The following is a 26522-nucleotide window of genomic DNA, read 5'->3' as shown; positions in this document are numbered from 1 at the left end:
TTAGATTTTTGTAAATAAAAAAGATCCTTATGAAAGTAGGAATTTTATTCATATTCCCTAAAAACTGGAGACGCAGCGCGACATTGGCTGGCCACCATACCAAAGAAATTAATTAATTTGGAGACAAACTTAGTAGACACCTGGAGGACCAAACATTTAGATATTTGGAAACCAGACAGTTATAAAGAGAAAATGGAATTGGCTAACCAGAGAGTGGAAACTGGCCACAATAAAGATTTCCTGGAGGAACCTTCAATTTCAATGGCTCCAAAAGTTTACTCTCTCTCTTAAATGAGAATTGTTTGGGGTCCAGGAGTCATAAAGGAAGGTTGTTTGTTTCTCTCTGATTCTGAAATTTTCTCACCTTTGGTCCTGGGATGCCCACGCCCTCTGACCCGGGTTCTCCAGGAAGCCCCGGCAGACCAGGAGGACCCTAAACAACCAGTCAACAGAGTGTTATCCAGCTTTTCAATCCTGTACTCATTTTGTTTACACTTCTAACAATAATGACGAATCTAGATTTCTACAAAACAGTCATAAAATATTATATCTCAACTACTATCTATGTATTTGGGGGGGGATTTTTTTTTTCTAGATGAGGATTTGCCTGACTATAAATCTCGCCTCTTTGTCTCTGTTCTGAGTTTTAACTGCAGGTTGTACGGAACATCTTCTGAAACTTTTGGTTAATAAACGTCTAACAGATGGATGGACAGCTGGATCTGATGAAGTGGGAAACATGAGAGAGGCCATATAAAACTGGGTTTAATGTGTGATGAATGGCTTGATTTGGTCCATTCACCATGGGGCCGGGATAGCCGTCTCCTTTGGGGCCAAATGGACCTGCGGGGCCCGAGTCACCTCGATCGCCCTAAAACAGAACAAGAACTTCAAGTTGTCATACAGAGGATAATATTGAATGCAACGGTTTACAACAAAATGTTTAACTTCTTCCAGTTCTATGGAGCTCAATCGACCTCCCATCAATGCTAGCTCATAATTGATTTTCCAAATAAATGCTACTGAGTCATAATGTATTTGTTTATCCAAGCCTATAATTTTTTGTTTTTATGATTATATCCATTTTAGTTCAATTTTTAGTTCAACAAATTTATTACCTTTGGGCCAGGCAGTCCAAAGCCAGTCTCGCCGATTGGACCAGGAGGTCCACCTGGTCCAGGATCGCCCTGCAACGTTGTAAGACATGAACTTTTCAGATTAAGTTGGCAAAGATACACACACTACACATACTTAGCTGTTTTAACTAGGTCCAAATTTTTCTTCTTTCATTATTGTGAAAGAATTGTTAAAATAGTTCATTTTCTGGGGATTTTTTTTCTTTAAATACAGAATAATTTGGAAAGTCAGACATGTGTGAAAGAAATCGAGAGGTATTACATAAGCTTCATTTTCTGCCTACCTCTTGTTCAAACAAATAGTTATCAAATATGTACCATGGTATTTGAATTGTGAATATGTTTGAAATAAATAATCAAAGGAAATTAAAGTCGCGATGAAAAAGGAAGAATATAAATGTTCCTAACAGTAATTAGTTAGATTTATTACAATTTCAATCTTTACAATTTTCAAAGTTTCTGAAATGTTTAGTATGATGAGTAACCATGTCAACCAAATGCTTATTTCTATGTATGAGAAGTTTTTTATTAAGCTCTACAACTCAGAATGTCCATTGGTGATTTTAAGGGATGGAGTCGGGTGTCCACAGTCCTGAAGCTTCACTCGCTCCCCCTTGTGGTCACTCTGGAGTATTTCAAGTGAACTGGAATGAAAACACTCATCAACCTAGGGGAAAAGTCTTAAAATAAATCAAACTAGGGGCGTGCCGTGGTGGTGTAGGGGTTAGCGCAACCCATATTTGGAGGCCTTCAGTCCTCGACGCGGCCGTCGCGGGTTCGACTCCCGGACCCGACGATATTTGCCGCATGTCTTCCCTCCTCTCCTTCCCCGTTTCCTGTCAGCCCACTATCATATAAGGGGACACTAGAGCCCACAAAAGACCCCCTGGAGGGGTACAAAAAAATAAGAAAATAAAATAAATCAAACTAAACCCTTCTTCCTGTAGAACAAATTTGCTTCTGTTTACCAAATTCCCAGACGATGATCATGTCAAAAATACATTTTTGTAAAGGACACCTACTGCAGCATGAAGCATCCACACTCATACTTCACTGTGTTATTACTATATATCATTCTACAAGTTATTCAATGTTTAATTCTGACATATTTTGGTGTTTAGTTGGGTGTTACTAGCTTAGTGAGTTTGTTGATTAAGGCATTTTAAGTGGAAGGTTTAATTATGGTTGTAAATAAACAGAAGTTGCTAACATTATTCTATGTATCTGTCAGAAAACTTCAGGGCTGCATATTTAATATCTAAGCCTTACCAAGCAGGAATTTATTTTCACAGTATTTCTATTACTGTTTTAGCTAATCATGAACCTCACCCCAGTTTTCTTGCTTTTTTTTTTTAACTATTTCACAGTTCTTTCCCTATTATGTACGCTACAGGAACTTGATTGTTTTTCTTCAGGGAATAATTCATATTTTCCTCACTTGAACTATAATGACATCTTTGCGAAACAAGTGATAATTGCTTTCACTGAAAACGAACTGGGATATAATTTTCACCTAAATAAAGATATGCAGGAATTGCATGTTTGTTTTTTCAAACTGAAAGCGCATACCTTGGGTCCGGTGATGAAACGTCCCGGTGGTCCAGCAGAACCGGGCCGTCCCTGTGACCCTGGTTCTCCCTGATTAGAGATTCATGCAACAGTATTATTAAATCCCAGCCTTTAATTAGCATATTGGTCTTGATCATGTCATAGACTGTCGACGGTTTTATCTAATAACGGCTCAAAGGTTTCCTACCTTTGGTCCTGAGGGTCCAGCAATGCCAGGCGGACCTGTCAGCCCTTTTTCTTTGGCCTTGGTCACCCTGAGCAACAATGTCAGGAATATGGTTGCTTATGGAGTTGCTTATGTGATAATTATAACCCTATACTCATCATTTATTAATGTACTTACAAGTCAAAAAAATAACCTTTTGTAATAAATGTCAGATGTAATAAAAATACCAGGGTTTCCCCAAAAGGTATTATAAGCCTGGCGGGCCACCAGGCTTTATTTGCCTTCCCCACCAGGTTACCTGTTGTTTATTTTATATAAGCTTTTATATATACCAGTAACAATGACAACAACAATGGATAAAGCTAGGTTTATCCTTGGCACATTGACCTGGGAGTGAGGGGCTGCGCATCAAGTGTGTCTGTTGGCCAAATTATGATCCCTGCTCAGGCACCTCCATTTTTTTTTAACTTTTAACATTTTTTAATACAAAAACACGATGGGTCACTGGTGGATGGCCCTAGCATGTCTACCACCAGGATCAGCAGGTTTTTCTGGTGGAAACCCTCAATACCACTTGCGTACTTTATGCACGAGGCTTCTTTCTTTTAGAAAAAAGGTTCCAGAGTGGGAAAAAAACAAGAAAGAGAATATGAAAATGCTAAAAGGTACACAATGAATAAGGGGAAAAAAGATCTTAATTTAATTCCTTTAGATTCCAATAAAAAGCCAAAACATCCATGTCCAATATGTTGCTAGGGAACCATGTCCGTTGTGGCATAAGCAAACAATCGTCCACCGACAAACACATCAAGAAATGACATCATATTGAAAAATATAAGGAAGAAAACCTTAAACTGTTTACCTTTTCTCCCTGAGTGCCAATCCCAGGCGAAACCTTCTGGACCTCTAAGACCAACGGCTCCTGGTTCACCCTAAAGCCACAAACTCCGACATTCAACAAACTTGTCGTTCACTTCTTATAGAGCTCTAGAGGAAATCCGTCAAACTACCTTTTGTCCTGGAGCTCCGTCCTCTCCAGGAAGTCCAGGCAAACCTGACAGTCCTGGTGATCCTGGTTCACCCTACAGAAAGGTTTCTGGGTCTTTTAAAGTGTTTGGACTGCTGCAGACGTTAACGCCATTTTAAACTTAGGCCACATTCACACCAGACAATGACCAAACTATGAAATGAAATACCAGCCAGAATATGGATGATCTTTGGAGATACAGAAAACAAGAACACTCTCCTGTATTTTGTAAGGCTGCTAAGAGGCAGATGAAATACTGGTGCTTTCGTCTTCACAGTAAGACTGAAACTGATGGTGGGGGAGCAGAAACCTCCCATGTTTCAATTCAGCAGATTGGTAGGAAATATCCAAATCAATTTCTGCTACCTTTGTTGGTAGCACTGTAGTAGAATGGCCATGAAAGCAGCAAAAAAAAAAATTATATATATACTGTATATATATATAATTTATTTTTATAGAGTGCCTTCACATCAAAATCAGGGTTCCATTTTAGATTCAGAGGAACGATGGAGCAGATCCAGAAGAACAGAGTGGTCTTGATCCAGTGTGAATGAGACCTTAACTGATTGATTCATGTTGGTTTTTAATTAAAAAGAACAGCGACACACCTTGGCACCGGGCTCACCAGCTCCTCTTTCTCCTGGAGCCCCCACTTCTCCCGGCAAGCCCTTGGTCTCCCTGTGTAGGATAAAGTTTCATTGTTTCAAATGCTGCTTAATGCTGAAAACTGGTACAGTCGTCCTCTGCATTATTTACTAAAATGTACTCAATTAACTTAGATTTAATAAGCTGTTCCTGAAAATTTACTTTTAATCTTCTCCTTATTTTAAATCAACTAATGCAGTAAAGGAAAAACCGAAAAGTCCACAGGTTCTTTATCTCTATTACAAGCTTTGCTGGTTTAACACATATTTTATGATGTGACAAGTAAATTCAATTTTGAGAAAAATAATGTGTAGGGTTAGAGTCAGGACAAACCTTGGGTCCAGAAAAGCCGTCTCCCGGTGGGCCTCTTATTCCAGGTGGCCCCCTGGGGCCCTCTGTTCCCTGAAAGGAAGATATAAAGACATTGAAGACGAAGGCGATATGAATTATTTACATTTAGGCAATTTATTTAATACATTTATTTCAATAATACATTAAATAAATTTGAGTGTATATAAAATTAAAATTGAATTTTAAATTCTAAAATTTTAATTATCAAGTATACCTGCAAAAACATCCAGGGTTCACAATCAAATAAAATCTTGGATTTTGCTTATACAGCTAAATTCTAGGTGTTCTATAACTAACCACAGAGGGTTAGCTTCAAAGAGCCATGTCACACAAAGATGCTTGTTGTGTATTGTTTTATAAATTTACCATTGTCACATCATGGACTTTTGCTACTTTGAAACATATCGACCATCCACTTTATTAGGTACGCCTGTTCTATTGCAATTTGGCACATATAGGGAACGAAGGGTAAAAGCAAAAAGTAATGGTAAGTCAAAGTAGAAAAACAGATGTCACGTAGAAAATAACCAAATCGGTCAAAGTCAGGCCTAATGAACAATTTCATAAAGAGGTTGCATATATAGCACTTAGCTTAACAACCAGCTACATACCTTTTCTCCTTGGATGCCTAGACCTGGAAGGCCTAGGGGCCCTGGAAATCCTGGAGGGCCAAAAATCCCCCTATAAGAATGAAGTTTAAAAAATGATACCCCATATATGCTCATAGTTTTGTCAGTGAATCAACCCTTCAGTTTCAGCTACAACCTTTCATTATGTATAACGTTTGGAAAGCACCCAACTATATTTGTTCCATACAGATCTAGTTTGGCTTAGCCCTCTCCCCACACCCAATATCTTCATGCCATATAAATGCTAAAAAATATTTCTTGTGACTTTAGAATCCTGTTGCAAATCAGTTCAGTACTTCCAACCCATGTCTACATCTGTGAGTCGTAAGCTATTCTGATACATGCGAGTATCTGCAAGGCACTACGACAAATAAAAACCTTACCTTTCCACTAGTGTCTGAATGCGCCAGTAGAGTGTTAATGTTCCCACATTCAACAGCCCAAACCATAAAACTGCAGTCCTCCTACACCATTCAAGCTGTAACCTCAATTCATAGCCTGTAGACTGTGACCTCCTATATAACGCCGTGCTCAGTGCATTTATCAGTGGCTCTGGCAACTTTTGGCCTCCTTCACAACAGGGCTTTAGCTTTCTCGCGTTTCTCCGCTTTTGTGAAGTCTTTTCAGCACGGCGCCTCATTTATGGCCTCTCTGTACTCTACCTTGTCTCCTTTGATTCCTAGGCCCGGCTGTCCTCTGGGCCCCCGCGGCCCCTCTATGCCTCGCTCGCCCTGTGAAGGCGGACAGAGAAGTTATTGCGTTTTGACTTTTTGAGATATCAGATGTGCTCACAGGAATGGCAAAGCAAGACCATATGCCACATATCAGCAAAAGGGGGAAGAAAAAAAAGTCTTTGATAGTTGCTTTTATAAAAGCTACACTCAGACACATAAAAGCTTACCTTCAGTAACCTCTGTAATGTAATATTCACATAGAGCGTATAGAACTACGTTTTGAATGTGTACAGAGGGCAAGTAAAGGATTTATGATATATTTCTGGTTAAAAGCTGTAGATTAAAGTTTCTGATTCCTGAAACAAAGAAGACCATAAATAAAAAAGAAACATAGACATTCACAATTTCAATTATCAGTCACCGCAAAGCACCAAGCAACATAGTTAAACAGGTCCAATTCAAACCCACAGGACTTCCGGTCAATACCGTTTTTATTCGGCCCGATAAATTCCAATATGGAGAAGTCCAGTTCAGTCAAGATGTAATACAGATGAACTAAGCAGCATCAGGTTCACTAATACTAGTGATTTTAAAGTAGAAAACAATAAAGGCAATTCTTCTCAATTTACAAAGAGCCATAAGATTTTTAGAGGTGAACGTTGATGTTTTTTTTATTTTGCAATTCAGATGCACATTATCTTAAAGTGTCCTTAAAGTGACAAATGATGTATAATTGATTTTTATTTTTAGCTGTACATCATGTTGTAATGTTATTCCCTCATCAGAAACATATCCAGACTGTTGCCTTGATTCTTTCATACACGTTTGGGAAATCTTTAATCTCCCGTGGCAACCATTCAGATGTTCAAAGCGCAGGCTGGTTGGACTTGGCTCCGCCTTCGAGGACGAAGCTCCAAGCTTCCGCCTCACAGCGCAGGACTCCCTCATCACCTCCCCTTCTCAAATCCTTCAGACTAGCCAGCAGCAATTAGCAAACAATGGCGGAACAGCGCATCTGCTGAGCTTATTATACGAACAGCGTTCTCAGTGCAACGCTGGTAAAAACGTTAATACAGGAGCGATGTTGTGATGTCTTCATGACAGCGGCGTTTCAGAAAAAGCAGGAGTTTTTAAAGAGACAGAGCCACAATTTCAAGGCTTAAGCTTTCTTTTAAGTCTTATTTGATATATACATAGCATTTTTATAACAACTGAATGTAACATAGATACTTGGTTGAGCTATAAAATGCTGCTTTGTGCCTGGTAAATACATAATACTGTCCCTTTAAATTGGTTAGCAGAAACAGAAGCACATCCCTGTCGTTGAAGCAGATTTACTGCACAGTTACTGAGGTAGACTGAGAACACAAAGGTCAAGCTCAAGAGGCTTTCCATAAATCACAGGGTGGTGGTCCAATTCCCAGCTTCCCCCAGGGTGCATACCAAAGTATTCCCCTGGAGTTACCAAAAACTTTTCTATTTGATATAAAACCATTGGATAACTTAAAAAAAGAATACTCAAGAAAAGGTCGATCAGTTTAAATAAAAACAACAAAAAAAACTTGGACACAAGGTTGCTTCAACGAACAAGACTTTGTGAATGATTCACACACAAATGCAGCACAGGAAACAGTAATGGTTTCCATCAAACAGCGCTATCCACCTGAAAGAGAGAACTGAATTTACTTTTAAAAAGGAGCCTCTGCCACATCTTCTACCTGGAGGAAATTTTACCAGTCCTTCAAGGTTTTCCCAAAGTCAGGGAACAACAAAACAAAGCCACAACAAGATGTATGTTAATTAGCACGGCAACGCCGCATTTGCATGTAGGCTTCCAGAAGTTTCAATTTATTGTCATAAATCCGCGATCAGAGCTCAAAGCAGAAGCGCTAATGATGTGTAAAAAAAAAAGAAGGAAAGAAAAAAAAAAAGGTTATGCTGCTGCGAATCTGGAGCTTGTCGGGGCAAGTCATGTGAGGAACGCTGCTGTAGAGGGAACGCCATCTGTGAGAATACAACCAAGGATGCTGTTGCAAAAAAAAAAAAGAGCAAAGAAGGAAAAAAGAAAAGAGGACCCTTGAGGGTGATCTAGCGGCGGGAAGAAACACCTTCTCCAGTTTTTATGGTGGAAACTGTTACTTTTCAGAACAACGGCGCCAGGTGATGAATTAGATGACAGTTCGGTGTGAGGGTAAAGTAAGGATTCACCTGAAGCCTACCTCGTGTTTCAGAGTTGCTTGGTAAATATTGCAGGAGAACAAAACACAACAAAAAAAAAGCAATTACGCGTGTCGTGGCTGAAGACGTTTCGGCAGATTACTCACGCTTCGTTTAATGTCCACTTCTGTCACAACGAAGAGCCTCGATGTGACTTAATATTGTTTTACATGAACAATATTTTGCATTTTCTGCAAATTATTGCAGAAAATGATTCTGCAATAATTTGCAGAATCATTTTCTGCAAATTATTAGTGAACCAGGTGCTGAGCTGGTTACTGTGAGCTACTTTGGGGATGGAAGTAAATTGTTAAAATGATGAGTTGAAAGATTTGAAAGTTAAGTCAAGTTTATCTGTGTAGCACATGTTAGCAAAAATGTGGAACAAGTGAATATTTTTCCAAACTTCAAAGAGTTTTACTCAGATTAATCAAAAACAGCAGTGTGTTTTTTTGTTTGTGGGTGTGTGTGTGTGTGGGCGTGCGGGTGCGTGTGCGTGTGTGTGTGTGGGCGTGCGGGGGTGTGTGTGCGCAGTGGAAACAAAAATACCATCATCCCCCCTGATCTTTGTTAAGAAAACAGAAACCTCATGAAGGAAGATGTGTTTCCACATGTGGGAGACTTTCTGCTTGTGTTCGACTGAGGAAACACAGACACTATAGCAGACTATAAGTTCCCTCTGACTGAGTCACTGGCTGAACCGTGGGGGCGTTCTGGCCTTTTCATTCCCCGTCCCGTTTCTGAATCCTCTGCTCTCCGCGCCGAGACGTTCTCATCTCCTCCTGCTGGGGTCGATTGACAGGCCGCGCCGTGGTGTGAGGTAATGGAAGCAGCGCCGCTGCGCCGTATGGGGAATTTACTGTCATGTGTATCATGTCTCTTATCCACACACGTTGTCAATGTCCTGTCAGAATCTGCAGCCTAGACGGGAGATTTTTTTTTTTCCCCGCCAAGGTCAGAGGGCGACGGCAGATGGGTGAAGCGAACATGGATGCATGAAAACGGGTCGAAAGGCTGAAGCTTTTAGCTGGCTTGAGTGCATGAGACTTTCAGGAAATACCGTCTCTCCCAGGAGCTTTAGGCTTAAAAAAAAAAGAAAAGAAAAGTATGAACACCCACTCACCTTAGGACCAGGGATACCTTCTCCTGTCGGTCCTCTCTCTCCTTGGACTCCCTGTGGCCCCTGAGGACCCTAAAAAAAATTAAATAAACATGTAAATGACCTTTTACAAAAATCTATTTGGGAGAGGAGGGAACTAACTCTGACTCAAAATCAGTAGATAACAGTAAGACTGAACATATTCACATATTCACTGCAAAGCAAAAAACCACACCAAACTACTTTTGGTCTAGTTTTGAGTGCAAATATCTTTGTACACTTGAATGACACAAAACTAACTTTTAACTGACCTTCCAACAAGATCAGACACTTGCTATAAGTCAAAGTGCACAGATAGACACTAGGTGGTGCTAGAGCACATGACTTATTCCTCCATAGGAAAAAAAAGAGCACTTTTGAAATCTTTTCTTTTTTTAAAGTATATTGTGTGGCCCAATGTAACATTCCTTGTTTTGAGTTGATTTTCACATATAGAAAAGATGTTGACAGGAAAGGTGTAGGCTTCTGATATTCTGTTTCAAATTCATCAAATTGTTCTCGTCTGTTTTATTTGAATTCAGTTTTTGGTAGTTTATCGCTAGAATGACTTGAGCTATTTCTGCTGCCGTAGGCTTAAACCACTGGAGCACAAACTGACCACTTTTCCTCACTTTTGTCTTCTACTACTCTCCAATTGTGTTGTTAAGTTTTTTGTTTCCTCTCCGTTATTTTCTCTCTACAGAATCTACGCTAATCTGGTCTGGCATTTCGTTTGGCTGTGATTCATTCCTTCCTCCTGGAGGAAGCTGAGATAATGCTGACGTCAACTAATCGCTCTCCGTCTCCTGCTATTAATTTTTTACTTTCTTGAACATCAAAACTAGAAGTAAATCAGATCATCTGTTTCTCCTTGTGTCAGTAGTGGCAGATGGCCAATTGTACCAAGCCAAGCTCTGGTTTGGCTGGAGGTTTCTTCCTGTTAAAGGGAGCTTTTAGATAGAACTTCCTTTGAATAGCTAATTGAACACACAGTACTGCTAGATAACTAGGTCTAATTGGAATGTTTATCATTAGTAATGCTAACTGTGCTAATACAAAATGCCAAAGCCATTCCTTTTTGCCTGACGTCATCTCTGCTCCTGATAGTTAATGATGTAGGAAGGCAAGAAAACATGAACATTATTTTAATATGTGCGTGGTTACAGGGTTTTATAGCCATTTCAGGATGTTAACAATTGTTACTATAGAGAGGTTAAAAGGTTATTCTTGGTTTTGTGCAACAAAAGGCACATTTCATGTAGTGGACAAGCCAGACAGAAGCAGGTTGGAACAGTAAGAAGCAGCACGACGGATCCGTCTACATTGTTTGTCTGTAATACATAAGTGACACGTTTTGTCCTCGTTTCTAACTCACCGGTGGTCCGGGCTCGCCGATCCCCGTAGGGCCGGGAGGCCCCGGTTGCCCCTGGAAACCAACATCCCCCTGCAGAGTGCGAGATAGAGAGGGGAGTGCTCAGACAGGGTGAGACACAAAAGGCTAGTGGTTATGTTCTCGTGAAATGATTTTTCCGTAACATTACAGCGGCGGATTTTACCTTTGATCCCGGAAGGCCGATCCCAGTCTCACCTTGGATTCCAGGTGGACCAGGAAGCCCCCGCTCCCCCTATTAAAAAGATAAACATGGGTACATTCTGTCCACATGTCACTCATCCTTCTGTACGAGCGAGAAAAATCAAAAATAACCCACAGACACAACCCGCTTTGTCCTACCTCAACCGTCCATTGACGAAACTTGATTTAAGACTTAATTGTTTTTTTTAAAAAAGCTGTTGCTTCTCTACATAGTGGCTGTAAATCAAAGCTGTGGCGTTCAAAAAAAGGACACATGGGAGGCAGGAAAAAGAGGCGTGGAGATTGTTCTAGCTGCATACCGGTGCTTTTTGTCCCCCCCTCCCTTCCATTGCCCTTTCCAAGCAAGTTAGGACAATGCTTCCCGCCAGACATTACATTGCTATTTTGGTGATGTAGGATGACAGCCAGACTATTAACGTGAACATTTTTCTAAAATAATTAGGAGGCGACCACTTGGTGCGGAGTAAGTGCTTATGGGAGGAACGGCAGGTAGAACACAGTAGAGGAGGCTGAAAGTAGAAGGAACTGACAAATAAGCCGACAAGTTAATAACAGATGAGCTTCTTCGGAGGAGTTTCAAATGTCACAGCGGCGGCGGATCGTAACTCACCAATAAACGCTCAAATGTATAGTTTCCTACCCCCAACCCCCCATTCGCTTTATGAGCTTTTGGAGATACTTGACATTTCTCATGTTATTTATGCCAGCGTTAGGTGATTTTAATCTGAAGTGTTATAAATGTCAGCGTCGTGAGAGCGAGTGTTATTTACTGCGCGATATTCCGAGGGAAAAAAAACTATCGGAATCGAACGCTTTTTAATCACGGTGGGCGACTTTGTGTCGTTGAAACAGTGACACGTTTGTTCGCCTGGATTCAGACCGATCATCACGTATGCATCTGGTTTAAAAAAAATGCGACTGACTTGATTGATGTGTTTGAGTTATAGGTGGAGACAGGCCATAAAAGCTTCAATTTCCTCACAAAGACATTGTGGGGTTGCCCGGGATTATTAAAAATGATCAAATAGGGAGTATGAATGATGTCATACTCATGTTTAGTGCACGGACTTAATTAAAGGGGGGCTTTGGTTTTCATTCAGAGCTATTTCTAATTTAAATTTGACACAAGCCATGTAGGGAACAGAACAAACATGTGGAAGACAACGATCTGGTATGAATGTTTTGGCCTTTGTGAAAAAATCTTAAAGATGCGAAGCCTTTTTGGAGGCCAAATTAATAATGCAGACAAGCTATTCAACTTTTATTATGAAAAATATGGGGTTTATATTGAGAGTTGCAGTCTGTTTACCCCGAGTAAACTAGATGTACCATTAAATATATCTTATCTCTCAACTTTTAGCATTACGGTACAAAGTTGTAAGATGAAAAAATTGATACTGTTGGTTTGCCAAAATGGCATAATTTGGAGAAGCTCAAATATGTGGCAAAACTGTATTATAAAGAAATATGGAAGCCATATTAAAAGTGAATGGCATTGAAGATAGAGGGAAAAAAAGGAAGAATACATTTCTGCCAAAAATCTCAGAAATTTTGAGATTAATCTCTGAATGCTTATTCAAGGAACGTTCTTCGTTTGAAACGTCAAAATTTTTTAAATATACCATCAAGGTTTATTTGTTGTTTTTTTTTTCCTAGCAAATTTTCAACTTTTCAAAGTAAGAATTTTGTTTTTTTCTAGAACATTTCTGAGTTGTTTTTTTTTCAAAAAGTACTCATTTTTTTCTAACTACAATGACTCTAATACACCAATATATATATTTATGGCCTTTTTTGAAAGAAAAAAAAAACTATTACATTAATTTGACCTGGTTTGACGCGGCATATTCTGAGGAAATATTGTTTAACACCTATAGAAAGCAGTTCAGTTTCATTTAACGCTGCTAACGCTAACGTTATTTAGGTCAACAAACTGTCAACATGCTAGAAAGTTTAGCATTAACTCTCAGACACACCACAAATTCATTTAAACACGAATTAATCAATTTAAACATTTATTTACCTACTTCTGTTAGCTCAGCTGGCCGAGGCACCTCAGTGGTTGAGATCAGATTTCGTTTGACGCATTTGACTGGCAGCAGTGGGAGGGGCCTGAATTGTTATTTATATTTTCAGAATTTATTATTTTTTTTAATGGAGAGCATGGGGTGCCAGTCAGAACTGGAAATTATTGCTACTTATTTTCGTCTATGCCCCGGTCCCAATGGACCTTACCAAGCTCCGCCCACAACCGACCCACGTGACCGCAAGTCTCACAAACAAAGCCTCGCGCCGTTTCTATGTAAACATGACTCGATTAGTGCATCATTTCCACCGGATTTTCACAATATATCAGCTACTACATGGACAGAGGAACTAACAAGTTCATGTTATCATCTGGGAGGAGGTTACTGGTTTCTCAGTCACAAGCTGGTTGCAAACCTGAGGCCAGCAGGGGTCAGTCAGTTATGGTAGATCTGAAATTTGGTTTGATGACGTCAATATGAGAAGCTACAGACTGATAGGAGGAACCAAAGAGCTCTGAAAAGGTAAAGGCAAATCTTCTGAAGTTGGGATATAATTAATTTAATTTCACATAATTACCACGGTAGAAGCCATTTGTTTGTTAAAATTTTATGAAATGTATTTGTTCTATTTGATGTTTGTTGTGAATGACGTAAACTCACAAACGAACGAGGTAATTAGTCCAACAAACTACAGCGGCTGTAATGGCTCAATTTTGATGCGCAAGACGTAACCGGTAAAATCCGGTTTAGGATTTTCAAAATAAAAGATCCGGAAGTAGTTCATTATTTCTTGCGCGGCCCGGTACCAAAACTGTGAGAACTGGGACAGTACGCCCCTGTGTCGTAACTCGACATCTAAAATGGCGGGACTGGTCACTGTTTAGGCATTTGTGCTGCTAAAAAAGTACAACTATAAGAAAACAAATTAGTTATGTGGTCTGAGTGATCCACAAAACTTCCCCTCGTCACTCTCACGACTAGCGCTGACGTCTTGACTATTTTCTTACAAGATGTTTATGGCTTCAAGGACACGTTAATCATCAGGGAATCGTGTTCACATCACAAGCAGCTCATTTCCTTTTCCAAAGCCATTTGCTTTGATGACAAGTCTTGTTTTTTGTCTGCACACATGGCTGTTTTGATAATTCTGTTTTTTTTAATGTTTCAAAAGTGCAAGCAAGAACAAATAAAATAGCCACATTTTCTGCAGATTTTGTTTTCATTGCATATTTTTCTTATGTCAGCTGTACATGACTGGCAAAAAATATACGAGTATTTTTGATATGCTTTGGAGACAAACTGGACACGGCGACGTCTGAAGTCTAGACAGTAGAGATGTTTAACTTGGTTGATCTTTAGCTGACGCCGTACAGGCACTGATGAGTGGAGGTAATCACTGTCACCGGGAAGATACATTTTAAAAAATGGATGACGAAGTAATTACCCTAATTATGTTTGTGTAGTTGAACCTCAACAAAGAGGCCTCAGCTGAAGACGGGATGAAAAATCTCTGATTTATCTTCAGTAAGACGAAGCCTCAAGGTTCAGGAAGAAACAGATCCTTGCAAAAGTATTTATACCTCTTAGTTGCAATCACAAACTTCCATATATTTTACTAAAAATGTGTTCGGGATTAGTATTCGGTTTACTTTGACACCCTTAAATAAAATCCAATGCAATCAATTTGCCTCTATCTAGTTAGTAGACTCCTTCCCACTTTTTTTCAAAGTATTAACAGTAACTGTTGCAGAAACGGGCCCCATCCTGTAACTCATCTTGTATTTTTCAAGGTCAGACTTGTAAAGGAAGTCTGGCAAGGCCAGAAACGTTTCGGAGCCACTGCCAAACGGTCGTCAGATGTTTTTCATCTTACCAGCGAACCAGCGTTACCAACTGTAAAACCTCTTCTCTATGTAAGTTTTTCAATCGAGATTGTAAGCTCGTGGTGTTACCTTAGCAACATGGTAGCCTAGCAGCATGGAAAAAGCCAGCAGTTTTCAAAAGAACAAAAAAACCTTTAGTGAAAACATGTAGCAAATATGAAAACTAAACCGAGTAGTCCTGAAGGTCGTGGTCTATCGCAAGGTAGGTTTATTCCTCCCGATTGACCTCCTTATTTGTCGATAAGGGAGAAATGTGGAATAAGGTTTCCTATCAGCATCTATTATTGGCCCAGTTGGTGCACTGGTTAGCTACCGCTGGGGAAAGATGATTGGCAAGATGGAGATGTGAAGCTGTTCCTTGTGTGTTAGATGTGACACACAAGGAGAAAAAGGTGACGCAAGGTTTTAAAAGCTGACACACGAGACTCTTGACTTGAAGTTGGACATCAGAATGTGTTGGCTATTTTTGAGAGTGGCCGTCACCGGGTTTTTTTTTTTATGTCGTCACATGTTGGTGCGTTTAAAAAAACAAACACATGATGTGATTTCTTCATATAAACACGAAGAAAAGAAGCGCATGTTGAGAAACATCAAGTTCTGTCGTTAGTCTCAGATTAGCATGCATCAAAGAACAAAAGACAAGAAAAAAAAAGTTCAAAATCGTGCTTACTTTTTTTCCCATGATTCCTTCAGGTCCCACATCACCCAGTGGACCTGGCAAACCCTAGAGCACAAATAAAGGTGTTGCACATGTTAAAAGATGAGCATGAAACACAAACCACAATAAATCACATAAAGCTGTTTTCTTGCCACAGTAACGGGGATGAAACACATTTTGTTCATTTTCTTTTTCTTTTGTTTATTTTCACTAGCCACAGACAAACTTGATTGCAGCCAGAACCGTAGAATCAAAAACAATCCCTCCAAAGGAGGGACGGATGGGAAGACTTTCCTTTTATAAATTCCTGAAGGAGATTTTTTATGACCTTAAACAGCCTTTTTATGCTGGAGAAGCTCTTTCAGGTCCAGGTTTGTCTAGTATTAACACTTGTTTCATGATCATAAACATGGAAGTGTGACAAAGAATCCACAAAAACATCAACAACTGAAACAATGAATGACTCAGTGATTGCACAGTGAATAATTATGGATTTCTTGGTCTAAAATGGACAATTCTATATATTATTTGGTTGTGCAAAAGCAGTAGCTGGGTTTAAATGATTCGAATGGAAGAATATAAAAAAGTCAAACCTGAAGTCCACGGTTTCCTCTTGGACCAATAACACCTTCAGGGCCCTGAAAAAGGACGTGTTTTTCTCAGAAATGAATGTAATGGATGGTAAAAAGACGGAAAGTGTAGATTACGTTTGAAACAGACAAATACTTAGTTTGAGGTAGATTTTTTCATCTCAAGCTGACAAATCAGGCATCGCGGTAAAATATTAAATTTGATATTTTTGTCAAGTTGGAATGAGAAATAACTACAAACATACTCTGTCTCCTTTAACGCCTGGTGTGCCACACTCTCCTCTCTCTCCCTGTGAGAAAACAAACAAACAAAAATTTAGGTTCTTTCTCAAACACCGTCTACACACACAAAAAAAAATGCTGTTGTTTATGGGTTCAGGTTTGAGCTGCTTTGCAACAATTAATGCCATGAGAATATACAGAATCTGAGAGCTTTGCAGTCGCAGAAGATGACAACAATGTACAGACGATTGCAGGCAGGTCTGAGATTAAACAAAGGACAATGAAATCCCACAATGTTTTCAAAGTTTCTGCATGCCATCATGTCTGAAGCTCATAATCCCCCTGTTCCTGTCACTTATAATGATTTTAAATCAGCGTGGGAACTCTTTGTTTTGGAATTTAAAGAGGCATAAGAGGGGTTTGGATTCAAATTCATACAATACCTTCTCTCCTTTGTATCCTGATTTACCCTGTGTGTGCAAGAGAGTTTTGTTAAAACAAGTAAAGACAGAAGAGAGAAGGATTTTGGTCAAAGAAGACGAGACATTGGCCATAACTTCATGAACCAAACTGAAGACCCTTGACTCACCTCGGCTCCTTCGCGGCCTGGAAGTCCACTGAGACCACTTTCACCCTAAAGAAAGATTTGATTTAACATGGAACCCTTGAACTATGTACTTGCTTAAGTACTACTTAAGCAAGTACTTGCTTAAGTACTACTTAAGCAAGTAGTTCAAGGGTTGTTGCATTGGTAGTACCTTCTGTCCCTTTGCGCCAGGGCTTCCATCATCTCCAGGACGTCCTTTCTTGCCCTATGGCAGAAGTTGAGGCAACATGAAAACAATCTCAACCACTGAAGATTATTTTGTAAGCAATAATCTTGCTTGATAACTGTTTAACTTCAAGGAATAGGCAGCAGCTGATGATCCATAGGCTTCTCCCTGAGGAATAGTCGTTTGCTTTCTGCTTTTCTTTGAGATATGGCTGTGGGTAAATGGGTGGTTTGGGATTTGGAGACGGTTTGATGGTAAAGGCAGAAGAGCAAACAACAAATCTAGGTGTACTCACAGGGTAGGATCGAAACTTTAACATAGACATAAACCAAACCAAGAAATCCACCTACCATCACCTTAAAAAGATTACCAGAATAAAGAGTTTCCAGCTTTTCAAACCAAACATTACAGCTGCATTGTTTACAGAAAAAATGGTTTAAGTCACTGAGTGTGGGGAACGGATGAGACAAACGTAACTGATGCTGCCTTGTCTACTCAGTTAACTTCTTGGCCTTTTTCTCTTTTATAATATAGACTCTGTGAACACCCTCGTCTTCGAGTTATCTCTGGTCGCACATATTGCTTTCGTCACTGTGTCCCTTGCTACCCCTGATGTATAACAGCTTTTGTTCTGAGCATCAGGAGTAAAGGGGTAATTACTTTGCTCTAATCCAGAGAAAAGGCTTCAAAGCAGTAATCACTTTGACTGTGACCAACCTTCTCTGTTGAGTAAAAGGCGAGCCTGTATCACGACATGCTTGGCAGCCAAAGAAAGTCCTGCATGTAGCCCTGAATCTGCCAAGCATGTGTTCTCAGATAGTCCCGAGAGACAGGATTCCTTCAACAGACGTGAATCTGCTGATTTCCCATGTAAATATACGTTTAGACCTGTTCTCAATAAGCTGCTGGAAGAATGTAAAGTATTTGCTTTACTCTCACCGCTTCGGGGAGACCAGACTTCTAAAAACCCGCACAAGTCACTAAACTCTTCCGAACCCTGCAATTATGTAGCCTTTGTCTCCAGAACTCTCCTCGGCACTAATTGTTAAGATGGCAGATTTAACGTCTGGGAGCATCAGATGAGCACAACACAACTGAAGTGGTTTAATATGGTTGTGTTTAGAGATTTTGAAATGGTTGAATAACGTGCACATGTGTCACACTTACTGACAAAATGGGCATCTGTTCTTGACAGAACGCCAATGTTCAGAGGAACGCAAACTGAACTTGATCTAGAACGAGAGCCCTGTCTGTGAAAACATGCTGTTTGTGGGCCCGTGGTGCATGTGTGTGTATACAAGCCATCATCCCTGATTGGGTGGATATAAAGTATGACTTACCGCAGGGCCACTGGGTCCTCTGTCACCTTTATCACATTTGCACGGGTTCAATTCGAGTGGACACTGGAAAAACATGAAAAATGACGGTGAAAACATGCACAAGAACCACAAGCAAACAGAACTTGTAATACTGGTAGTTTTGATACTTACACCTTCTTCTGCCAGCGCTGTCTGCAGGGCGAGAAATGGAACAGAGTCAAGTCATACATTAAGTCACTCTTAATAATATAGAGCAAAAAAATTGTTTTTTAAAATGAGGCTCACACCTAATAAAATTTTACAAACTATTTGAATTCAACGTGTGATGGATTCAGTTGGGGTTTAACGCCTTTTACGTGATTCTGACTCGCGATTTTACAAAGCTTTATGACCGGTGCTGGGTAATAAAAGGCAGTAGTACATTGACAGAGGCTGACCTCTCTAAATTCATACCAATCTGAATTTTTCCTCCAGCAACAGAGAAGCTTTTAGTGCAGTCGTGGTTAGCATGGCAGTTTCTCTTTAGACTGACTCAGCTGGTGAGGATTAACTGATTTTACTTGCTCATAATACAAACTACCAGATGCTTAAACTAAAAAACTGTCTTAAACCGTCTATGAAGCGTCCTTTTGAAAGTAGCTGCTCTTTATTCTTAAGCTGTTATCAACAGAGGACTTCCCAGATGGTTCTGTGAAACAAACCATCTGGTGCGTCGGATTATCTTCTGTACTTCCTCTTGTTCGACACGTCTTGGCAGAACAATCATTTGCTTTCACTGGAAAGCAAATTAAATTCTCAACTATGCAATGCTAATAGATTTAAAGGATAAATTGGATAAATTAAATATTCCACCAAAGGTCCAGGAGGGGTTCTGGATTGAGACGTAGAGCCAAATAAACAATCTGTTCACTCTTGAGGAATAGAGTCCTGCGGTTTAATGCTGGGGCTAAAGATGAAAGACATGCTCTGGGCTGGTACAGAGGCACATGCTTATGACATACAGATGCTGCCTAACAAGGAAATGAGATGAAAGTCTGAGTCCTAGCTGCTGCTGCTGCTGCTGCTGCTGCTGTTGCTGCTGCTGCTTGCTGGGTCCTAGCATGCCAGCAGAATATGTTAGATGTCAGATGCAATGCTTTGCATGTTTTTGCACCATGTTCCCCATAAAGTTTTTCATCCATCATATTTAGACGTGTGTACCGCCTGTGTCGACACTTAAGCCCGGGTCTAAAGCGGCGTTTGAAGTGTTTGTTGGATGCTGCTGTGTGCGTTACGTGTTCTCAGACTCATGCCACTTACTTCACCCGATTTTCCCCACAAAAGCGTTTTAATGCGGAGCAGGTGTGCCGACCGAAAGTCAAGATGTCGACTCCGGGATGCTGTTGTGCAGCCCCGTATTCTAATTAACACAGCAGTGGCTTATAAAAGTCAACCGTTAAAGTTTACATAAACAATCGAGCGCAAACGCGTTTGCTTTTGCTGAAGGTCTATAGCATGAATGTTTACAGACAAAAAATTAAGGTTTTTGACGTCTTCTGCCAACTCAAGAGGGCGTGTAGGAAGCAATCTCAGCGAACAGCGTTCACATCAGACCTGTTAGTCTAGCAGCAGGTGTACATTAGGGATGCAATAAGCCAGGAAATCATAGCATCGGCCGCCATCAACAGCGGAAGCATGGGAAGTTGCTATTGGGTGCATGGTGAAACTTAAGGCGCTAACATTTGGAAAGCGTCTGTTCACATAATGGCTATTTGAGGCTTCCATCTCCAATCAATTTCTGCACTCTGGGGCAAAAAAAAAGCAATTATCAAACACACACACATGCAATTTCACAAGTGATATAAGTTGCAGTGAAATGTTGTGGGCTTTGGGTGTTAATGCAAGTCTGAGCATGAACACCAAAAACATGCTACCTCTGATTTGCCTCCCAAATGAAATTGTTTGGAGGAATTCGAAAACTTGACAAGTTGTCAGTTATTCCTTTTGTGTGTGTGTGTGTGTGTGGGGGGGGGGGGGGGGGGTGCGGGCGTGTGTGTGTTAATGAGCTACCTGGTATTTTTTCTGTCTGGAACAAAACTCAATTGTCAGCCTAATGAAATCATTAGATAGCATTTGAGGTTTTGGTGCAGAGCCATAACCTGTGCTTTAGGATTTTCTCCTGTTTTGTAAGGAGAAAATAGTCATCATTCCTGCAAATTTATTATACTAAGCTAGTAAATACCCCTATTGTGTTCGCCTTGAACTTAGCATGAAAAAGAGTAACAAGTGGTAAGGTCTTAACCTGACACTCTAAAACTCCAACTTCAATCTAAGACTCTCATTTTGAAGGGCTATTTTGTGGTTCGATTGTAAATCAATGCATAAGACCCAAGTGGAAGCTCAAAAGTAGAATATGAGGGCCTTCGTTAGCATATCTTGTGTAACTTAAGATTTCAGACTCTCTCAAACAACTGGAACTGTCCTGAATCTTGTGATCTTAACTAATAGTTCTTGTGACTTGCACTAAAATCTGTAAAGTATTGCTTTTGATGTGATCCCGTTCGGAGTTGTACATGCATATTGGGATCAGTGGTGTGGAATTCACTGTGTCAGTAAACTGTTTTTACAGAGTGAGATTAGGCAGTGTCGCTCCTATGATATTTTTGTTGTAGGTGCACAATAGAGATTGTGTGTCAATCATGAGGCAGAACCTTTCATCCTGGTAAAACATTTGTGGCAGCTTAGCTTATTATGGAATTCAATTGTGTGTGCTACCCTGTTGAATGTTTAGGGAGGCGATGTCAAAGTATCGTTCCATGAAAGGGAAGGGAAACACAATGGTGTGACAGGACTATTAGATAATTAACCAAAGAGAATCATTAGTTACAATTATTTTTGAAGGTTCACTGACACTCCTGGAAAAATAAACACATTATGTTGGTAACTTTGCACAATTTATGGCCATTACAACACAAACTCAATACCGACAACTCAGCAATAAAAAGGTCACTTTCAAGCATTTAGAGATAAGTATTTTGTCAAAAGTTGTATTTTTGTTACCAACACCAATGGTTCATGCTGTTGGTAACAGTAGCTGCGTTTCCATTACAAATGTACGGCAAACTTTGTCAATGTTCTGCTAATGTGAAAAATTTTTGCAATTGCTGTTTTTTCATTAAATAAATGCAATTAAAAGTCACACGTAAATAAGTTTGATTACGCAATAAGTCACTTAAAAACTAGCAGAGTCATCCTCCTCTAACTACTTCCTGTCGCATTCATTGTGGTTTATGCCAGTAGCAACATCTGGTCATGTGACTCATGATGTGAAAAAAAAAGTGTTTCCATTGCAGGTTTGTGAAATAAATCGGGTTCAATAAGGCCAAAAAACCCCAACTCATCATAGTGCCAAAATGTTTTAATCAAAAAAGCGTGAAGTTTTTCAAAATTGGCATGTTTCCATTAAGATAATTTATTTCCAAAATGTCAAATTGCGCAATTATATGGTAAATGGATACACAGTTAGTGACAAAGCATAGAAAGCTGTTGACTAAATCGACTATAATCCAACAATGCAAGGAGTGACATTGTTTTTTTTTACTCACAATCTCCTTGATGACCTTATCCACAATGCCAACATCTTGCAAGTTGTGAAGGTAGCGGGTAGCTGGGGAACTAGCAATTCGACGCAGCTGTGCAATGTTGGTTGCTTCGTTGGCTTCAGGTGTGATTCCTATAGTGAAGAACCGAACGCCTTGGTTCCTCGCATCGTCCACAGCGTCAAATATGTTTGGGTTCCTTGGGTGCGAAATGCCGTCAAAGAGCAGGACGGCCACCTTGATGCTTTTGGTGCCTGACTCCTCCAAGTAAATGCGCGTCAGGTTGGTGATGGCGTAGGTGGTGTAGGTGCCGTGGCCTATGTATTGAATGGGAGCAACTCTGGCTTTGAAGTTTTCAATGCCCCTCCAGTCTCTGAAGGTCTGCTCTATCTTGACCTGGCTGCTGTATTGAAGGAGGGCCGCACGGGAGCTGAGTCCGCGGCCACTCTCCAGCCGGAGGCCCTGCAGTCGGTCCATTACGTCGGAAACAAAACGTTTCTCCTGATTGTGGTTGTCCTTGGCGCTCTCTGAGCTGTCGACCAGGAAGGCCAACTCCAAACTGCAGTCTTCATCGATAGAAGCTGAAAAAAGAAAAAAAAACACAGTTAGCTTTTAATAAACATGCGTGAGCAATAAATTAAAACTTGAACTTCCATAAAGCTGTTTAGTTCCAAATGGTTAAAGGAGCTCAATATATGCAAATTTTATTAGTTATTGAAGTAGAAACTGTTAGCTATTCAAATAAACAAATTAAGCAATGGTTAAAGTTCTTATTCTTCGGTTTTGTTCGGCTAAGGTAAGCTAACGATCTTCGTAGCTTCATAGACCTAAAGATTGTCAAAGTGATACCTGTTTCAGGATTCCTATTTGTAATTTAATGTGCTAAAATGTAGTTGTCACAACTCTACAACAAAAACAGCGTGGAAAATCAAAGCCATTGTTCTCATCTGATTGGCCCAGTTGAAATTCTAAAGGTGAAATTGAGCTCAATGGGAGAAATCCCAGACAGAGCAGCGAAGGGAGATGAGAATCGAGCAGAACTGTATAGAAAGACAATGGCCTTTTTGAGATATTTTAGCCTATTTCATGTTGACAAGCTATTTTCTTGAATCTACATTCCAGGGTGCCATAAGTTTTGAAAGTGGCGTGTTAAAATATGTGGTCAACCACAGGTAAATAATCATTTTACAAGGTGGAGGATTACTTTTGTCGCATAGCACCTAGTTGGATAAAACCGATCTTAACCCATTTTCATTTTCCATCAGCATAGTTTTGGCTTTATAACAAACACATGTATTTATTTTCTTTAGTTTCCTGGTGCCAAACTGTCAACCTTCCATCTACAACTTGTCCACCACTTTCATTTCCCGCCAAGTTTGAGATCAAAATCAATACGACTGCTGGTGACTCGCTGGCCGTTCGGATTCTGCGACATTTCCCAGAACGTCGCAAGTTTATCAACGCGGCTCTTCATTTTCAAGACAAACCGCTCCGAGCGTCAACCTGCTGCTGCTGCGGGAGGAGGTCGCAGATGTAATAGAGGCTGAGGATAAACCACATTAATCTTCACGTGAATATGTCACAGAGAGAATGCGCCCGAGGAAACAGGATTCTGAGTGAATAAAACATTTGGGTAACGGAGCACTAAGCGGTCCCACTGGAGATGGATTGCTTAGAGAGCAGAGATATGATCAATCCACGTGCGCTGCCTCCTCCAGCAATGTCCTTGCTTGAGTGTCAGGTTCAGCTTTTTCACTGTGAGCATTTCTTTTAACAACGTCCCCATCCCTTTCTTTCCCCCCTCCCCCGAAAAAATAATGAGGGAAGCAACCTCTGAAGAAAACTTACATTTGCCATTCTGTGGTATGGAATTTGGTGTGAAGAGTTTGTTTTTCCTCCTTGTGGTCACAACCTCATCTTCATATTCTTCATAGTCTTGAGCCCACACAGCCTGAAGTCTCCACAGCAGGAGCAGCCAGTGCAGAGAGGGAACCATGACTTTTCTCAGAGGGCTTCGAGCGCAAACATGGACATTTAAAAATGATTAATAATAAACAAATAAATCAATAAAAAGTCAGAACTTTCATTTCGCTATAAGTAAAAACGTTTTCAGAGAAATTAGGGATGCATACCTTCCAATGTTGCTCCACTCTTTCAGCTCTCCTGTCAGTAATGAAAAATATCCAGGAAGACAAAGGAGAACCTCTTCATTCAGGTTTCCATCTGCAGGTCATTTGGGTTCCTCCAGATGTCGGACCTTAGCTGAGAATCTGCAGCCAAATTAGACACCACACACTAATTCCAAGGTCCAGAATCAGCAGCTAAATTAAAAAAAGAAAAGAAAAAAAAGAAAGAAAGAAAGAAAGTTGAGAGCTCACTCCGTCTCTCATGGGACTCCCTCAATTTCAGTCATTGTGATCCTGAAGTTAAATGAAAAGAAGGTCCAGCCCTTTTTTTTTCTTCTTCTTCTTAAAACTCTCCCACTCCCTCACAAACGTATCGGCAGAGCGTGGGGTGTGGAGGAAGAATAAAAAAAAGTCCCTCATTATGATTGTGGATTCATTGTTTTCTCATGTTTTCATGTTTTCATCTGGTCTGTATGAAAATGGCAGCAGTAGAAAAAAAACCTTGATGGGGAGCTGCTGTTGTTTTTACCTCCATCGGCTGGATGGAATCAGAACAGAACTTATTTGGGAATAATATGAGGGATTTTAGAGGGAATAAAAACTGTTTTCACCACCAACAAGAACAACAGTTTTACTTACGCTAACTTTTACCATCCAAGCATCCTCTAAACTACTTCATGTTGTGCATCATCTGATCAATTTTTACTGGCATCCTAACAACATTCTGCTACTGTTCAATGCATTTCCAAAAGACGCCTTTGTAAAGATTACAGTAAAATTGGAATGCCGAGGCGAAAACGTAAAGAGAAGTCAACATAATTATGCGCATCAGCTTCTCATTATGCATTCACAAATGCATAATGAGGCCGGCTTTTAATGCGCTAAAAAATAAAAAACACCTGGGAAATGTTGCATTGACGTGTTGGTACGTGTAAGTTGTAAACTGGCCAACATGTTTTAGTTCTAAATGGTAATTTGGTTTTTTCAAAGGATCATGCGGTACTGAAGCAGACTTAGTCAGTGATTAAGAGTTATAATCACAGTGCATGTTATTATGTTCTAACATGAGGTCCATAGTGGGGCATGGTGGTGGCACCATCATGCCGTGTGGATCTTTTTTTGTTTGTTTGTTTGTTTTTGCGCTGTATTGTGAAAAATCATTATATTTAATCAAAACAACAATCTATCTGAATAAAAATGTGTGGATCACTTTCACAAATATAGGTTAAGCAAAACAAAAAAGTAACAAATTTGCTCCAGAAAGTGTTGAATCTGAAACGATTAATCGGATTCATCGCGACGAATCGATTATCAAAATAATCGCCGACTAATTTAGGGACTGATTAATCGTTAGACGGAGTATACGGATTCAAAAAAAAGACATTTTGCTGAAAGAGGGTCATACTCGGAGGAATAATTAAGCCAAAAGTGTAGAAAAAATTAAAATAATAATAAAACAAAACTGCCTGTAAAAAATTTAAATATTCCGCACAGAACTTTTCATGTGGCTGTTTTAGCTTCATCTGGTTCAAATTCAGGAAAAAGTAAATGAATAAATCTTCTATTAACACCCTTTGCTATCCAGTTGTTAACCCAAAAATATTCACTCATATATACGCTGTACTGACGTTAAGCCGAGCAGAAACGGCTTAGAAATATATTTAGCCGCGGACACAAACGAGCAAGTGTTCACTAAAGGAATGATGTTATTGCATTGAAATGAATAAAATGTTTGTCTTCCTATCCAACAAATGAATTGAATTATTTGCATCTTTTAATGTAGTCTTGATTTTTTTTTTTATTATCAATTATTTTATCCGATTAATCGATTCATCAGCAGAATGATTGATTTCTGAAATTATTGTTGCTTTCAGCCCTACAGGAAAAATAAGATGCAGCTCAGACATCTGCGATGATATGAGACATCCTGATGAGGTCAGAGGACAAATAGCCAATCACACCGTGTCACTGTCACCATGCCAACATGCTTTCAATCCCTACAGTCTCTCTTGCCTTATTTCTGGTCATTTATGCAGCATTATGATGTGAGGTTTGTTTGTTAACGTACATGTGATGCAGAGGATACAAAATAATATTTCCAATAAGATGTAGTGACTTTAATAACCGTGCTAAATAAAATTTTATGGAAAGCTCTGTATCCAGAAGGTTAATTTTGAAACTTAATAATTTCTTAATTCTTTCA

General features: G+C 39.8%; 3 protein-coding genes and 1 long non-coding RNA gene across 12 annotated transcripts in view; 1 reads left to right on the top strand and 3 right to left on the bottom strand.

Annotated features, from left to right (window-relative positions):
* The window catches only part of mical2b (microtubule associated monooxygenase, calponin and LIM domain containing 2b), a 385618-nt gene that overhangs the window by 6554 nt on the left and 352542 nt on the right, over window positions 1–26522 (top strand). The window lies entirely within an intron of this gene.
* On the bottom strand, window positions 302–3395 carry LOC116710725 (collagen alpha-2(VIII) chain-like). Its single transcript, XM_032549914.1, has 6 exons — window positions 3367–3395; window positions 2893–2959; window positions 2706–2774; window positions 1119–1187; window positions 803–871; window positions 302–433 (listed from the first exon to the last, which is right to left on the bottom strand). The coding sequence occupies exons 1-6, from the start codon at window positions 3393–3395 to the stop codon at window positions 317–319; spliced, it is 420 nt and encodes a 139-aa protein (XP_032405805.1). The 3' UTR covers window positions 302–316.
* On the bottom strand, window positions 3733–4566 carry LOC116735099 (uncharacterized). The gene is made up of 3 exons (XR_004342331.1): window positions 4507–4566; window positions 3882–3953; window positions 3733–3803 (listed from the first exon to the last, which is right to left on the bottom strand). It is a non-coding gene; the product is annotated as an uncharacterized LOC116735099 (long non-coding RNA).
* On the bottom strand, window positions 6114–24601 carry LOC116735031 (collagen alpha-1(XXVIII) chain-like). The gene is made up of 15 exons (XM_032586623.1): window positions 24326–24601; window positions 24042–24205; window positions 22200–22774; window positions 18787–18807; window positions 18637–18699; window positions 17282–17335; window positions 17113–17157; window positions 16967–16993; window positions 16547–16591; window positions 16305–16349; window positions 15724–15777; window positions 11109–11177; window positions 10928–10996; window positions 9538–9606; window positions 6114–6254 (listed from the first exon to the last, which is right to left on the bottom strand). The coding sequence occupies exons 2-15, from the start codon at window positions 24187–24189 to the stop codon at window positions 6147–6149; spliced, it is 1392 nt and encodes a 463-aa protein (XP_032442514.1). The 5' UTR covers window positions 24190–24205; window positions 24326–24601; the 3' UTR covers window positions 6114–6146.

The sequence above is a fragment of the Xiphophorus hellerii genome, chromosome 2 (genome assembly GCF_003331165.1).
Source record: "Xiphophorus hellerii strain 12219 chromosome 2, Xiphophorus_hellerii-4.1, whole genome shotgun sequence".
Classification (NCBI taxonomy): Eukaryota; Metazoa; Chordata; class Actinopteri; order Cyprinodontiformes; family Poeciliidae; genus Xiphophorus; species Xiphophorus hellerii.
Note: the sequence above shows the minus strand (reverse complement) of the source record. Positions and strands in the feature narration are given on the sequence as shown.